The sequence below is a fragment of the Eleutherodactylus coqui genome, chromosome 7 (assembly GCF_035609145.1).
Source record: "Eleutherodactylus coqui strain aEleCoq1 chromosome 7, aEleCoq1.hap1, whole genome shotgun sequence".
Lineage (NCBI taxonomy): Eukaryota > Metazoa > Chordata > Amphibia > Anura > Eleutherodactylidae > Eleutherodactylus > Eleutherodactylus coqui.
In genome coordinates this window covers 149688711-149704871 of record NC_089843.1, presented here as the reverse complement: position 1 = coordinate 149704871, position 16161 = coordinate 149688711, and the positions used below count along the sequence as shown (strand labels likewise).

General features: G+C 43.4%; 1 protein-coding gene across 2 annotated transcripts in view; it reads right to left on the bottom strand.

The window, feature by feature from the left end:
- Positions 1-1067: 1067 nt before the first annotated feature.
- The window catches only part of MCUB (mitochondrial calcium uniporter dominant negative subunit beta), a 78156-nt gene continuing 63062 nt past the window's right edge, over positions 1068-16161 (bottom strand). Inside the window, exons 5-8 of one of the 2 annotated variants that reach the window (XM_066573825.1) lie at positions 9359-9519; positions 5654-5857; positions 4395-4511; positions 1068-1254 (exon numbers count right to left, since the gene is read on the bottom strand). In XM_066573825.1, coding sequence (XP_066429922.1) covers positions 1177-1254; positions 4395-4511; positions 5654-5857; positions 9359-9519 — 560 coding nt within the window. In that variant the 3' untranslated portion in view covers positions 1068-1176. The remainder of the gene's footprint in view (positions 1255-4394; positions 4512-5653; positions 5858-9358; positions 9520-16161) is intronic. The other variant, XM_066573826.1, reaches the window with a different exon arrangement.

Sequence of the window (16161 nt, the reverse complement as noted above, 5' to 3'; positions counted from 1 at the left end):
CATTGTGTAGTGGTCATTTGTATACTTATTTGTGGGTGCATTCAGTGCATGCCAAATTTAGGGGGGGTTATATAATTGGTTCACATGTCCACAAATACACAACTCATGTAATTAAAGGAAATTCAACTCAGGCATAACTAAATAGTTGTGTCATGTTTACTTGCGCTATATCTACATCCAATGTGTGTGATTTGTAAGCTTCCTTGATGCTCAAGCATTTAAACTATTAATTTGGATACCTGTAACCTACCAATTAGCAAAAAATTTTGCCAACAGTCAGCACATCAGCTAGGCTTCACCCACCAGCTTAGGGAAAACAGACAATTAGATATGAAGTTTGTAGAGGGAAAACTGTAAAAATGGCAGGTACGAGACATTATATAGCCAGAAATCTTGTCATACCTCAAGTACACACACACCAGCTTATTCTGAAATCAACTGAAAGATTTGGTACGCTTTTAAAGTATTACAAAGTACTCATTGGAATCAATGGACTGCCTGTGAAATGTGCAGACATTCTGGCTCCTCCAGCATAAGAAACACTCTTTAGCCATATTTAGCTTATGCTAATAGATAGGGAACCTAAATGATGGATTCTCCTATAATAATTTAGTGTCCACTAAAGGATGCCATCACATGAGCACCTTTAACGCTCATGTAATACCACCAATTACTGTGCTGCACCTGTGCTTGCAGGAACAACTGGGCAATTTCGAGTAGCAACCGCTAGTGCAATACCAGACAGATAAAAAAAATATATATATATTTATTTTTTTTTAAATTGAAAAACTAGTTTTCTAAACCAGACCACCCCTATAACGTCTTGTAGAACCATTTTGTATCATTCAGGACACCAAACAAATTGGAGATAAATCGATATAATGTACTTTTCAAAGGAATTAAAGACATAAATTTCAATTTGTAGATCAGTTTTACAAATATATATTGTATTCCAGAACTGTTTTCTGAGGAAGCACATTCTTATGGCAGTCTTCCGTTATAGATCTGCACTGAAAATTTAAACAAATGCGGGCGACTAGTGAAATGATACAAAAGAGAAGTCCAAGTTCTGTCATGTATGTTTTATTGTACTCTCTGAAATAAGTGATTAAAAGAATCCAGTTTTACAAAATTTCAAGCATGAAAAATGATCTATAGTGCATAAAAAATGTAAATCTATTCTTGCGCATGTAGTTGCTCAATGGGTAATTTCAGTTGTAGAGGGTTTCTCAGTCGCCTTAAGCTTTCCTCTGTCTAGAAAAAGAAAAAGAAAAAAGGTCTTGTTAAATGATTGTAATTTATCCTTGCAGAAGTATGTATTTCCTCTACATATACAGCAATACCACCCATTTACTGAAATGCTAGCGAGCCAAGACATCCAGGGGAGATATCCGGAGTACCAGAATTCGTGACACCAGTACCTTAAAAGAAACAGGTGGATTTTGTTGCCTCTAAGCATTTGATCACAAGACAGCTATTTATCACCAACACACTCCAGCAATTTGTTCATCTGTTTCTCAAGCAAAACTTTGGCACTAGAGTGACCAGAAAGACATTTGGTTGAGGTGGTCTTGGTGATAAATTATCTTATCACACTTCCTATAGAATTCCCTATAACCACTAACTGTCTTTGCCCTCCCTGCCATTATCGTTTCCCACACCACCACCAGGAGGGGTTGTTCACCCAGCTCGTAGAGAGAGCAGCATCTACTAGGGTTGCCATTTCTGAGGGTATATTTACCCGGGCGATTTTATTCCAACTCTTGAGATGGACAAAACCTGCACTGGACAAACCCTCTTCATTTGAACTGGTTCATTTACATGAGCAATTTTTTTGATTGACTGATCGAGAATTGGACAAGAATAGGATATGCAACAATTTTTCAAACTCGGACGAGAACAGTACATGCAATATGCGGTGTCCGGCACATCAGACAGCACATGGACGAGGTGTCTGTATGCGGTCTGATGCGAACTGCACCTGAGAATCTCAGGGTCAACTTTCTGTCTGCCGTATGAATACGACCCAAGACTGACAACTATGCATCATTAGCCAACTTGCCAATTTCGATCAGAAATACAAAAATGGGAGTGGCATTTCGTTTCTGGAAACCTTCCTACTCTTCCAAACTACATTAACCTCCAACTCCTGCTGAACCATTTCTCCAACCTCCACATCTAACCTTTTCCTCAGTGTGCTGCATCCAAACCCTACACATCTACCCCAGCATTACAGAAAACAAGAAATCTCAAATCTCATGTCCTGGCCATAGAGCAGGATAGGCCCGCATGCTCTCTAACCGTAGAAATGGCTGTGTCGGACACAGGTGCATTCATTTGGCGGTTTTTTGTTGCTCTCATTCACTGTGAATTGGACCATTAAAAATAGCAGAATAAGTAAGTTCAGCTGTTTCTGACACTCTGAGCACTATGTATTTAGCAATGGTGAGGCTGGTTCCACACTTAACTTCCTTTTAGTGCCTGATTAATGGATTATAAAATTATACACCATTAGGACATGCTAAGTTAACCCCTTAAGGACATGGCCTAGTTTGGCGTTGAGGATCAAACAATTTTTGGTATTTTTTCATCTCCATTTTTCAAAACGCACAACTTTTTTATTTTTCCGTCGGCGCGGCCGTATAAGGGCTTGTTTTTTGCGTGGCGAACTGTAGATTTTATTGGTACCATTTTTGGTTACATAGATTACACTGTAAAACTTTTTTTTTTTTTTAGGATCGCAGGGAGAGAAAGCACATCAATTCTGCCATAGATTTTTTTTTTTTAAAGCGTTAATTATGCAGCATAAATGACAGACTACATTTTTTTCTGCGGGACGGTACGGTTACAACGGTGCCAAAATTCTTATATATTTTTTTTAGGTTTTTCCACTTTTCCACAATAAAACCCCTTTTTTTTTTTTTATTATTTTTTTCTAAACTCACTGCATTCAAAGTCCTGTAACTTTTTTATTTTTCCATAGACGGAGCTCTGTGAGGGCTTGTTTTTTGCGAGAGGAGCTGTAGTTTTTATTGGTACCATTTTGGGGTACACACTTTTTTTTAAATACTTTTATTGCGTTTTTTGGGAGGCAGACTGCTAAAAATTAGCATTTTGCCTCCGTTTTTTTTTTTGCATTTTTTAAACGCTTTTTGCCGTGCAGGATAATTAGCGCAATCAATGTATTGTACGCGTCATTACAGAAGCGTTGATACCAAATATGTGGGATTTTGCATTTTTTAAAAAAAAATTTATGCTAATATGAGAAAAAGCATTTTTTTTTACATTTTTATTTTTTGTACTTTATTTTTCTCTTCTTTTACACAGTCTGTGTCCCTCTGAGGGACTTTTACTGCAGCACTGCAGATCACTACGATAAGGCATGGCAGGACTTCTCTCCTGCCACGCTTTATCGCTTACTATAGCAATCACAGGCTATGGCAATACAGGACGCCGGTATCTGGCGTCCTGTTGCCATAGCAACCAGCCGGGCTCTCGCGATGTTATCGCGAGAACCGGCTAGAGTCACAGAGGGAGCGCGCTCCCTCTTTGAACCCTTTCTCTGCCGCGATCTACTTAGATCGCAGCAGGGAAGGGGTTAACAGCGGGGGAAGGGGGGGGCACATCTCCGATGCCCCCCGCTGTCACAGTGGGACGCCGCTATGCTATGCTATGATCTCGTGCTATCCCTATGACATAAGGGTACGTCATTTTGCGGGAAGTACCCCGCTCCCATGACGTACCCTTACGTCATGGGGCGGGAAGGGGTTAATTAAAGGGACCTTGAGAACTCCCTTTATTAGCTACAGCTATTATAAAAGCGCCTATTACGAGAAGAACACCCAATGTAGCCGAAAGGAGGAAAGGAGGTATGGATTCTATGGATGACCCCTCTGTCATGCTTCTGGCAGGATACAAAATGATATTGCCTTTAGTAAGAAAAATATTCTTGTAGAGATGACACCTTCTAATGGCCAACAAAAAGAAATGTTCCAGCAAGATCTCAAGACTTCTTAGGGTTGTTTAACATAATGTGAAGAAACACCATAATATTATGCACAAACACACAGAACAGCAGAGACACCGTGTGATTTATTGACATTACAAAATGCGGAGAGTGAATCCTTATTTCTCCCACAAACAAGGGTGTGAGAGGTTTATCGCCTCTGTAACCGCCATCAATCAGATCTACATTGTATCTCTCTTACGAAGAGCAGTAACATTTTATTCTGCTGGCTAATGCCGTACAAAAAAAAAAAAATCTATTTTTTTTAAACTTTTCTTTCTGGCAGGATATTAAACTAACCAGAAAATAAGCCACAAAGAAATATTATTGATGCAGCAGCAGAGCTCCTAGAGAACATTGTAACAGATAGGATAAGTATACTACAAACCTCTGCGAGATCATTTCTCAACTTGTTGTACTTCTCAATATCAAATTTCTTCCCTTTGGCTTTTCTATGAAAGGCGTGTAGGAACTGGCGGTCACTGACTTCTGGATACACATAGTCCTGCGATAGAGACAACCGTTCTCATCAGAGAATATTATGGACCTATGAGTGCAGTTCTCAAACTGTCTTTGTGTGGAAGGAAATTCAAAAAATCGAAGAGTCCAATAAGAGATCAGCGTGTATTCACCTGTATCCGGTCAACTATTGTGATGGGTACGCCATGTTTGCCCTTTTCAAGCCAGGTAGTAAGACGCATGTGCTTTCGGTAAAATGCTGCATGTGTAAGGCCAGCTTGACATGGGCGATATTCTTGTGCGAGAATTGTGCGTTGCGAGATACACAAATTTCGCACGAATATAAACCTCTCTTTTTTAAATGGGGTCACACGCATGAGCGATGCGGGGAACAAATCACGGCATTTCCTGTCTTTGAGCATGCCCTTGCATCGCCCAAAGATAGGTGAACCCGAGTGTGAGGTTTTCCATTAAAAACAATGGCGGGCACTCCACGATTCTCCGGTGGGGCTGTCAGCTACTTTCCCGAAGTGATGCGGGGGAATTCGCATGTTGGCGAGCACAATATCAGGCCGTGATTCACAGCCTAATATGGCACCTGCCCGTGTGAAGTTAGTCTTGCTCAGCATTTTACCGCTGTGTGAGCTGGCCTATGGGCGCATGTGCAGCAATTTCGGACTCGGCATGACAGCGTATCTCACACACGCCGTCAGGCGCAGTCTTCCCTCCTTGCTGCTGTTCCTTTCAACCTCCTCTTGTCGCCTGGTGACGCAAATATAAATGCCGCACATAATTGATTTAAGAATGTACCAAGTTTATTATGCGCCCATAGAGAACAATAAGGCTCCATAGCGTGTAATAAAAATAGAATGTGCTGAGTTGTTTTTTTAACGTGTATTATATGCAATGTATACATGCAAGCGTAAGTAAATCAATGCATATTCCCTGACTCCGTTCACTGCGTAATACGCTGTTAATTATGCTTGTGTGAGCATGACCTCGATGTACTAAATAATGTAGACTACAGTGCTATTTGTTTAGTTATAAAACGGAAATCTATAGTGTTTGCTTAGGAGAGATGTTTTTTTTCAGGAAGTAGTTTAATAATATGTGACGTCCAACGGCGTAACGGTTTATTATGGACGACTCTATAAGTATATGCTATATCCTGAAGTAAAAAGGACTTACTATTTTAGTTAAAAGGAAGTAGGCGTAGAAAGCAATGGCGCTTCCGTATGTAATGAAGTAAGTAACGGGTTCCATGATATCCCAAGAGTAGACCCACCAGGTCAACCAGGCCAACGCCCCACCCTGTGTAGAAAGCAATGCTAATCCGACCCACTTGAGACGCGACGTTCTGGCCTCGGCTAGAGATACGATATGCCTCTTCATCTAAAAGAAGATTAATAAAAACAAGGATTAACCTTCAGTAACCGATGACACACTGCGCACGTTCATATACAAGTGTAAGGGTCTGCGGTCTTGATAAGAGTAGACTAGTTTTATTTTTTACTATTTTAAACAGAAAAAGCAAAAAAAACTAATTTTGCGGAAAAATTAATGCCGGATTCAGAAGTCCTACTTATGGGGATTATTTACTATCCAAAATAGGAGTTATGTGATGCAAATTACGCCATGCTTTGTGTTTTTAGATGCTCCAACTTCTCAAGAAGGTCAATGGCCTAAATTTGCTAAAATTTGGGCATAATATATTTGGCGTAAACCAAACCAACTAAGGGCTCATTCACACAGACCTATGTGTACAACGCAGCGAATATCTGGCAGTGTTGTAGCATTGCAGCCCATTCGCTCTGCCGGCAGAGATCGCGTACGACCTGTGATTGGCACTACACATGCCTGGGATTCTGATGTTACGGACATGCGCAGTGTAGCTTTTTTCCCCCTCCGTGCAGAACGGGGTTGCATATTAAACGCTGTCCATTCGCAGGCATTCCGAAGGGGCAGCGGTTTAATACGCAGCCCATCAAGGACTGCGTATGAAATGTTGAGTAATAGAGCATGCTGCGAGTTATTTCTCCTGTGTTTTATATGCAGTGTCCGTTTGCAGTTCCAACTCAGGTGTGAATGGAAGAACGAAAGTCAATAGACTTTCATTGCCTCCATTCACCATGTGCTACACACAGGAAATATGCGCTGACAATACACCCGTGTGAATGAGCCCTAATACCTGGTCTAAACTTTGACTTGATTTTCTTAAAGATTCAACAGATTTATCATTCAGCGAAGCCACTGATGAATCTGGTTCATTTTAAGACTGTAGTCAAGTTTGCACTGTCTAACTTTTAGACAGTATTAGTAAATAAGCCCTAGTCTATTTTTTTACTATACACAAGACAAATTCACCAGAAACCCAATGGGGGGAGGTTACACAGCTGTATACAATGCTCTTAATCCTAAGTGCGCCAAATTTATTAAGAAAAATTTGTTGCAGCGTACCTTTTGTGTTTATGGGTTTTTTACGGTACATGTGGATAAATCATTGTAGTTGCTGTAACTAGATGACTATTATGGACCTGAATAGGACATTAGGAGACACACTAGTTTCTCAATCTCCTCTATACACAATAAAAAGGACTCGGATGGCTTGCATTGTGATTGTGTCAACTTGTGAAAATGTGCAAAGGAGGCTCATAAATGACTCCTAGGAAAGAGTTATCAATTAGAGAGGAGCGAGCGTACTCGCTAAGGGCAATTACTCGAGCGAGTATTGCCTTTTGCGAGTACCTGCCCGCTTGTCTCAAAAGATTCGGGTGTCGGAGGGGGAGATCTCTCTCTCTCCCTCCTGCTCCCTCCCGCAACTCACCACTCACCCCCGCTGGCACCCGAATCTTTTGAGACGAGCGGGCAGGTACTCGGAAAAGGCAATACTCGCTTGAGTAATTTCCCCTTAACGTGTACCCTCGCTCATCTCTATTATCAAATAAAAAGGCATCACCTGAAAGTTTTTATTGGTGGCCTGCAGTGTAGTCTCAAGTGATACATCAGAAATAAGAGTCTACGTGATCGACGACGACCTGGACAACCTCGAGTGACCACAAAACAGGAGAACAAATTTATCACAGGGTGTTCCAAATGGGACAGATTCAAAATAGTTTGTCTGATCTGGGCAGAACTGATGGAAATGAAGAATAGAAGCATGTCAACTGTGACCTTGTAGCCAGTGGCTTGAAGGGATATGTTGCAGCCCGAAAACTCTTGCTTTGACCTATTTATAAAAAGGACGACTATTGAAGACAAAAAAAGCACAAACTGGACGAATAGTCAGTGGAAGAAGGTTCTTTTCACAGGCAAATCGAAGTTTGAAGCGTTTGGAAAAGAAGGGCAAAAATTTGCCATGAGACAGGTCGCAGTATGCTTCGAGCTTGCATTCACTACACAAGCATGGAGAAGGTTCCAATTATGGTCTGGGGATGTTTTGGAGGGGATACGGTTAGTGACTTCCTAAAAATATAAGAAATAATGGATTTGAAGTGCTACCATGACATCCTGCTGTGCCATGCCAACCTTTCTGGCACCTGTCTTAGGCTGCCTGTCCACGGTCGATGATCTGCTTGCCCGCGGATCACGCTATGAAAAGCTTTCCATAGGCCAACTCTCGCTTATCAGTCATTCAGCGAGAGCTGCCTGTGATTGGCTGAGGTGCTCAGCCAATCACAGACAGCTGCTACTGATTGGCTGAGCACCTCAGCCAATCACAGGCAGCTCTCGCTGAATAAATGGCGAGAGCTGCCTGTGACTGGCTGAGCGCCTCAGCCAATCAGGAGCAGCTCTTTCAGCAGGGGGGGGGGGGGGGATTTTAAATCCCCGCCTGCTGAAAGAACTGCATTACAGAACCATGGACAATGCTGAGAGGACGTGGCTGAGCCCCAGCAGCTGAAGGAAGGCGAGTATGATTTTTTTTTCTTTTCAAACACTACTTTTCCTTGTTTACAGGATGCCAGCAGCTGGATCCCCTACAGCAGCTGTCATCTGGACAGCTGTGGTAGGGAATTCTTTATTCTCGCAGGGCTGAAGAATTCTTTGCCGCATCTGTCACAGATGTGGCAGGTGCAGCAGGGAATTATTTTTCCTCGCAGGGACGAAGGAAACATCTACCGCATGCAGCAGATGTGTTCTTCATCCCTGCCGGGGACACGGCAACGGCAAACAGGTAAGTATTTTTTTTTGTTTACACTAAAATTCTTGTTTTTAGGGAAGGGCTTATATGTAAAGCTCTTCCCTGAAAAACAATTCAGGGGTGCAGGCAGACCATTGTCTTCAATGGAGACGCCGGCAGCAGCCGCGGCTCCATTGAAGGCAATGTACGGACCTTCATACACCCGTGTTTGTGCACGTACAGGGGTGCGCTCCTATGTACGCACAAAAACACGCTCATGTGAAGCCACCCTTAATGAATGCATATTCATCACAAGCTGCAGCTTCTTTTGTTCATTTCCCCCCAAAAAATTCAGCAATCAGGGTTGTGTATTTAAATTAATGAGTAGTGAACATGAAGGGGCTTCAGATTTTTATGGGACATGCCTTGTGACATGTACAGAGGTCATTGGGGTGGGGGTGGGGGGCAGAATGAGCTGTGATCATCACCTATTGTCAATGATAAAACCTATTTCAACACAGGCTCTATCTTTCATTGTACTTCTACCTGTGATGACAAAGGAGATGAGCCTATTGTGAGGTTCAGAGTGTCCAGTGTGAAAACTGCAAGATTTCAGTTTCTTTTTTTAACATAGAATAAAAAATATGAGAAATGAAACAAAACCACCAAAAATTAAACAAAATGTTTAACATACAGGCTTAAATTAAACAGGTCATTTTCTGACAGCGCATTCCATTTAAACATCTTTTCTATGACCAGCGAAAGCACTTACTGACCTCCTCCAATGGCTGCAGCTCTTCCTTCAGGCTCTCCAGCCTTTGGAGAAACTGCTGCTCTTTATGGAGCAGGTATTCATCGTAATAGAAAACGGTATGCAAGTCTTGAATCATACATTTAAGTGGGTCCAGTTGTTCAGAGCAATCCGCTTGCAGATTTTCTGAAAGGACAACAATAATGCAAAATGACTGAATTTGTCTCACACCAAAAATTACAATTTTATCTAGTTTTTGCTCCCAACGTTACAGGATAATGCAGCACTAAAGGCTGTATCCACACACTGGGGAGAGTTGTGCCCGAGCTTCTAAGGTGCAATTCGAGTCACACAGTTCATGCGCTTTGCGATGTGCGAGACGGACCACACTATATGTCCTATTCTTGTGTGAGACTTGTACAAAAATGGGACATGCGGTGATTTTTCAAACAAAATCGCTCCTGTGAAAGAACCCCTTCCATGTGAGCTTCGTCCATCTTGGACACGGACGGACTTCTTGCAGAAGTCTCAGCTGTGTGAGTACACCCTGAGGACGGTTTCACACAGGCTACAAGATCGTACGATTTTGTAGCAATGCGACGTCGCTACAACACGCATGTATGTGAAGCCCATGGTTTCCAATGAGTCCTTTCACATGAGATGCTTTGTAGCCTGAAAGAACCCTTTGGAAAAAATTGGCTTCACATACATGCGTTTTGTAGCCCGTATGAAAGAGGCCTAAAGCTGCAGATGCAGATTAAACAGCAGCTATAAATACAAAAAGTTACACCTCTAGTGAATACAATCGAGATAGAGAGTACTGTAGTGTCTTTAAATTGGGTTTGCAATGAAAGGAATTAATTATAGTAGCCAAATCTGGTAATGATGCTCATTTATCTTCATCCACCCCCAATCCCCCTTCACATTAGCATTGGAGGCTCCATTCGAGGCTTGCGTTATAAATTCCACTATATTACGGAGAAAAAAAAATAGAATGCTGTTTTTTTTTGTTTTTTGTTTTTTTTAAAATTCTGGACACCAAGACGGAAATCCCATGCTTGACATGACAGTCAACGAGGTCCAATCCGTTGGGCCCTTGCAATCTGGCATATAACGGGTCTCTCACCATCATCACTTTGATTGTTCTGCTGCTAAAAAGAAGCGCAACAATGGAATGGTTAACAGCAATGTGAACAAGGACTTACAGAAATATTACATCTTATACAGGTTGTTGCAGGAGCCATTTTTGCAAAAGCAGTAACAGGAAATCCAGTGACATTGGTTGTTCGTTTAGAATCAGCTTCTCAGAAACTATTGAGCTACAGTCACTTTGTCAACATGTGCAAATGTTTTTTATTGGAACATAATGACTGTTGCCCTTCTGAATTAGCATCTTGCTGAATTATCACAATTACTTGAACATGAGTCAAACCCCTCTACAGTAATGAAATTCAACATTACACATGTCCCCTACAGATGTAGCAAAGTTGGACTGCGACAAGTTATATCTTAAGCCATCAGAAGCTATTTACTGTGACAGTAACAAGAGGGCGCCCTCTACGTGCAGAAGAATGAAGCTTTCTACACCAACGTAGAAGGGGATTCTTTACTGTAAGAGCAGTGAGACGGTGGAACGCTCTGCCTGAGGATGTGGTGATGGCGAACTCACGACAAAAGTTCAAGAGGGGCCTGGACACCTTTCTTGAGTGTAATATTACATGCTATATCACTGATTACTTAAGAAGGGTTGGCGATTCGGGAATGATTCCGATTATCATATTTTGAGTCGGAAAGGAATCCCCCCCCCCCCCCCCTCTCTAAAATGAGGAAATTTGGTTTCCACCTAATTTTTTTTAAAGCCTTTCTGTGGATCAACATTGGGAGAGTGCAATAGGGTGAACTGTATGCACATAGTGTGTTAAGGCCCATTTACATGGAGCGATGATCGCTCAAAAGCGATTGTTCGCGCGACAATCATTGCGTCTAAATGTGCGCCCACCGTGTGCTGCTAGCTGATCGATAAATTCAGTCAAACCTAAAAAAAAAAAATCATCCTTCAGCCTTATCAGCAGTTCTCCACGGGGAGTGCTGATAGCATGGTTTCCTGCTGAAGAACAAAAGAACTGAAAGCAGATAAGAGCCCTCGGGTTATTAACTGCATTCAGCTAAAGGCTTCATTTGCGCACTAAATAGCTATTAAGTAGCTGAGTAGCTACTTAAAAGTTTATGCAAAATGATGGCTCAAAGCTGTCACTCACTGTTGTTTTAGCGATTATCGCTTTGTGTAAATGGGCCTTTAGGCTGATAAAAATGTTACTGTTGTTATTCTAACAAAACAAAGCTTTTGTAAAGCAATTGAAAGGGAAAAAGCTAAGGCACAGACAGTTATCACAATGTGTTAAGCATCGTGTGAAACTTTCCTAGAACTGACAAATGATAAGCCCTTGTCCTTGACAGGGTAAAAATATAAAACTGATTTTAATACGCCTATAATGTAACAAAATGGTAATGATATCACCGATATTAATCAAAAGTCATCTGGTATAAGGTCGCACTCGTTCGCATTTGAAATCATTTGCATGGAGATCCTCTCACAGTAAAAGAATGCTCTGGACAAAAACCGGATCCCCTGGGGAAGATTTACTGAGCGAAATGCACTTCTATTTTGATACAAACTATGCTAAGAAAGCAAAACTGGCAAAATTTATCAGTACAAAACTCCCTGCTGCAAAGATTGATAGATATAGATAGATCTCTCTCTCTCAAAGTAAAAGTTATTTACATTTTTAGTTTTGTAATATGTTTTATCAGCCTTCACTGTATATTTGTCCTTTAAATCTCCTCTTCCGCTATGCAGCTAGGTGAAGACGTTGCTATGGAAAGATACGGATTACTTACCGGTAGTCCCATTTCCAGGAGTCATCACGACGGCCCCATTACATATGGAGGTTGCCCTCTGACCCAGGTAGGGACAGGAAGAGTTTAAAAGCACCTTCCTTTCCACCCGTGCTTCAGTGACTTACAAATTATTACGGTGGACAATGTTTACTAAACCAAATTTTACCTTTATTCGGTCATATTTACATTTGAAGAACATAAATTAAACTAGAGGGAGGGAACTATGGGCCGTCGTGATGACTCCTGGAAATGGGACTACCGGTAAGTAATCCGTATCTTTCCAGAGCGTCATCCCGACGGCCCCATTACATATGGAGTATACCAAATTATACGTGGCTCTAGGGTGGGACCACTGCCTGAAGGACTTTCCGTCCGTAGCTCAGGTCTTTGTCCGACTGGACGTTAACCCTGTAATGTCGGGTAAATGTATGTATACTAGACCAGGTCGCCGCTTTGCAAATCTGCTCGGCAGACGCCTGGCCTTTTTCTGCCCAAGAGGAGGAGAGAGAGCGAGTGGAGTGGGCTCTAATTTTCCCCGGAGGATCGAGACCCCTGGCTTCATATGCCTCTTGGATGGCGGTCTTGATCCACCTCGCCATGGTGCTCTTAGATGCCGTCTTTCCTTTTGCCGGCCCCTGAAATTGGATAAAGGTGGTTATTTTTACAGAAAGAACGGGTGGCCTCTAGGTACGCTAGAACAGCTCTCCTAACGTCTAGGCTATGAGGATTTTGACAGAAGGAGAGCAGAGTGATCGTCTGCTCCCTATGAAATTTTGACACTACCTTCGGAAGGAAGGCTGGGTCTAGTTTGAAGGTAATCCTGTCGTCTTGTATTACCATGTATGGTTCAATACAATATAATGCTTGCAATTCCCCTATTCTCCGAGCCGAAGTTATAGCAACTAAAAGGGTAACTTTTAGCTTGAGTAGTCTCAAGGAGAGTTGTGAGAGGAGTTCGAAGGGGGGTTGGCAAAAGCTAGTTAAGACTATATTTAGGTCCCAGGTAGGAAAAGTTTCTCTAACAAAGGGTCGAAGCCGTTCTGCCCCTTTGAGAAACCTACGCACCCAGCGGTGTTCTGCCAAGGGGAAATCTAGGTAGGACCCTAGTGCTGCTGTATGAACTTTAAGGGTTCTAGGACTAAGGCCTTTTTCTAGGCCTGCCTGCAAAAATTCCAGGATTACTGGAATGTCAATCCCTGGGATTTTCCCTGGCTCTATTTTACAGAACTCTGTGAATTTCTTCCATATCCTATCGTAGATAGCTGTCGTGATAGGTTTATGGCTTTTTGTCAGGGTAGTAATTACATTATGGGAGAGTCCCTTCCCACACAGTATCATGCTTTCAGCATCCATGCTGCTAGCTTCAATTTCTCGACCCCCGGGTATGTTAGCGGGCCCTGGAGGAGGAGATCTTCCATGGCAGGTAGTAGGAGTGGACCCTGGATCGTCAAGGCTTTTAGCAGGGGATACCAGGGCCTTTTGTCCCACATAGGGGTGACTAGTATGACTAACGCCCGGCTGGTTTGGATTTTTCTGAGGGTGCGGGGGATCAGTGGGAAGGGGGGGGGGGGGGCATAGGCTAGGTCCATGTCCCAGCTTTGGGACAGGGCATCTACCCCGCATGGATTGTCTCTGGGGTTCAGCGAGTAAAAGTCCCGTCAGTTTGAATTTTTCTTCGTGGCGAACAGGTCTATCTGCGGCTCTCCCCACTGGCAGATTAGTTGGTCGAAGACTTGCTGGTTCAATCCCCATTCTCCTGGATGAATGCTCTGTCTGCTCAGGAAGTCGGCAGCGACGTTTGTGGACCCTTTTAAGTGGATCGCTGAGAGGGACAGCACGTTGGATTCCGCCCAGCGGAGTACCTTTGTTGCCAGTTGTTGCAGGTGTGGGTGTCGCGTTCCCCCCTGGTGACGAACAAATGACAGAGCTGTCATATTATCGGTTAGAATTTTGACATGCCTTCCTTTTTATAAGGGGTTCTGCTGCCTAAAGGGCCTCCCAGATTGCCCTTAGTTCTCTGAAATTGGATGAGCGTTTAGCTACTTGGGGGTCCCAGATTCCCTGTAGATTTAGGTCGGCTACTTGAGCTCCCCATCCCATTTTGCTGGCATCTGTTGTGATGGGTACAGTAGATTCTTGTGACCAAGAGGTACCTTTGCTTAGGTTCCTCTGTGAGGTCCACCAGCGTAGGGACTCTGACGGACAGGCTCACCACCTTATCCAGGGATGTCTGCCGTTTGTCCCAGTTGGCAAGTATAAATCCTTGTAGTTGTCGGGTATGGGCTTGTGCCCATGGGACTATCTGAATGCAAGCTGTCAGAATGCCCAGCACCTTCATTGTTTCTCTAATGGAAACCGTCGTAGCCTGACAGAGGGAGTTTACTCTTTGGGTGAGGCCTTCCTTCCTAGATGATGGAAGCCGAGATTCCTGGATGTGGGAGTCTAGCAATACGCCCAGGTATACCTTCTGTGTACCAGGGTCCAAGTCGGACTTCTGTTTGTTAACTATCCACCCTAAACTGTTTAGGGTGGACAAGACCATGGATAGGTCTGTAACGCATGGTCTTCTCCGTCCTTGACACCAACAAAAAGTCGTCCAGATACGGAAATATGCGGATCTGGTTCCGCCTGAAATAGGCTACCATCTCTATTACGATTTTCGTGAACACCCGAGGGGCGGTGGAGATTCGTGAATTGGTAATGTTGGATCTTGTCTCCCTCCCGCAGAGCAAATCTCAGGTACTTGTGATGGGCTGCAGTTATTGGGACATGGTAATATGCATCTTTGAGATCTATGGTGCACATTACACTATCTCGATCTATTAGTGGGACGATGGATCTTACTGTTTCCATCTTGAATTTTTTGTACGAGATAAATTTATTTAGGGCTTTAAGATTAAATATAGTCCTAATGGAACCGTTTGGTTTTTTTTATTAGAAATAGGGGGGAATAGAATCCCTCACCCCTTTCGTAATCAGGGACTTGTGTAATGACCCCTAGGTCCTTGAGTTCCTGTACACCTTTTATGAGGTTCCCTTGTTCCTGTAGGGACCCAGGGGAGGTTATGAGGAATCTCCTAGGGGGTAGCGAGTGGAAATCAATTTGGTACCCTGCTTCAATTATTCGGAGTACCCAGGGGTTAGATGTTATCCCCTGCCACTGGCTTAGATAGCCCGCTAATCTACCCCCTGTTTGTTCAGGGGAGGGTTGGACTTCCTTACCCCGACCTCCCTTGGGGTACGACCATCTTCCAGTCTTCCCTTTCCCTTTAACTTTGGGAGGTGGCTGGCGTGTCCTCTTCGGGAAGGATGGTTTCCTGAAAGGTTGCCTGTCGGGCAGGGTTTTACTCTTGTCGCTGACTTTTTCCAGGATTTTGTCCAGGACGGGCCCAAACATATATTCCCCTTGGAAGGGGATGGCGCAGAGCTTGTTTTTTGATGTAATGTCTGCGGCCCAAGTCTTCAGCCATAATGCCCTTCTCGCTGAGTTGCTGAGGACTCCGGTTTTTGCCCCATATCTCACCGTCTCCGCTGATGCGTCAGCCAGGAAGGCGGTAGCCATTTTTAGGAGGGGGAGACAGCTGGCCAACTCCTCTCTGGGGGCCCGATCCTTTATGGAGGCTTCTAGCCTGTTTAGCCAGAGCACCATGGATCTAGCCACTGAGGTTGAGGCTATGTTAGCCTCGATGGTGAGGGATGTTGCCTCCCAGGCTTTCTTCATTAATCTGTCGATTTTTTTATCCATCGGATCGGATAGCTGGGAGGTGTCCTCGAAGGGCAAGAGGGTCTTCTTGGCCACTTTTGCAATTTGGATGTCCACCTTAGGGGTTTCCCTGTACAGGCGGACGTCCTCGGTAGCGAATGCGAGCCGGTTTCGGATTTCTCTTGGAACCATTATCCTTTTTTCCAGTTCCTGCCATTCGTCTGTAA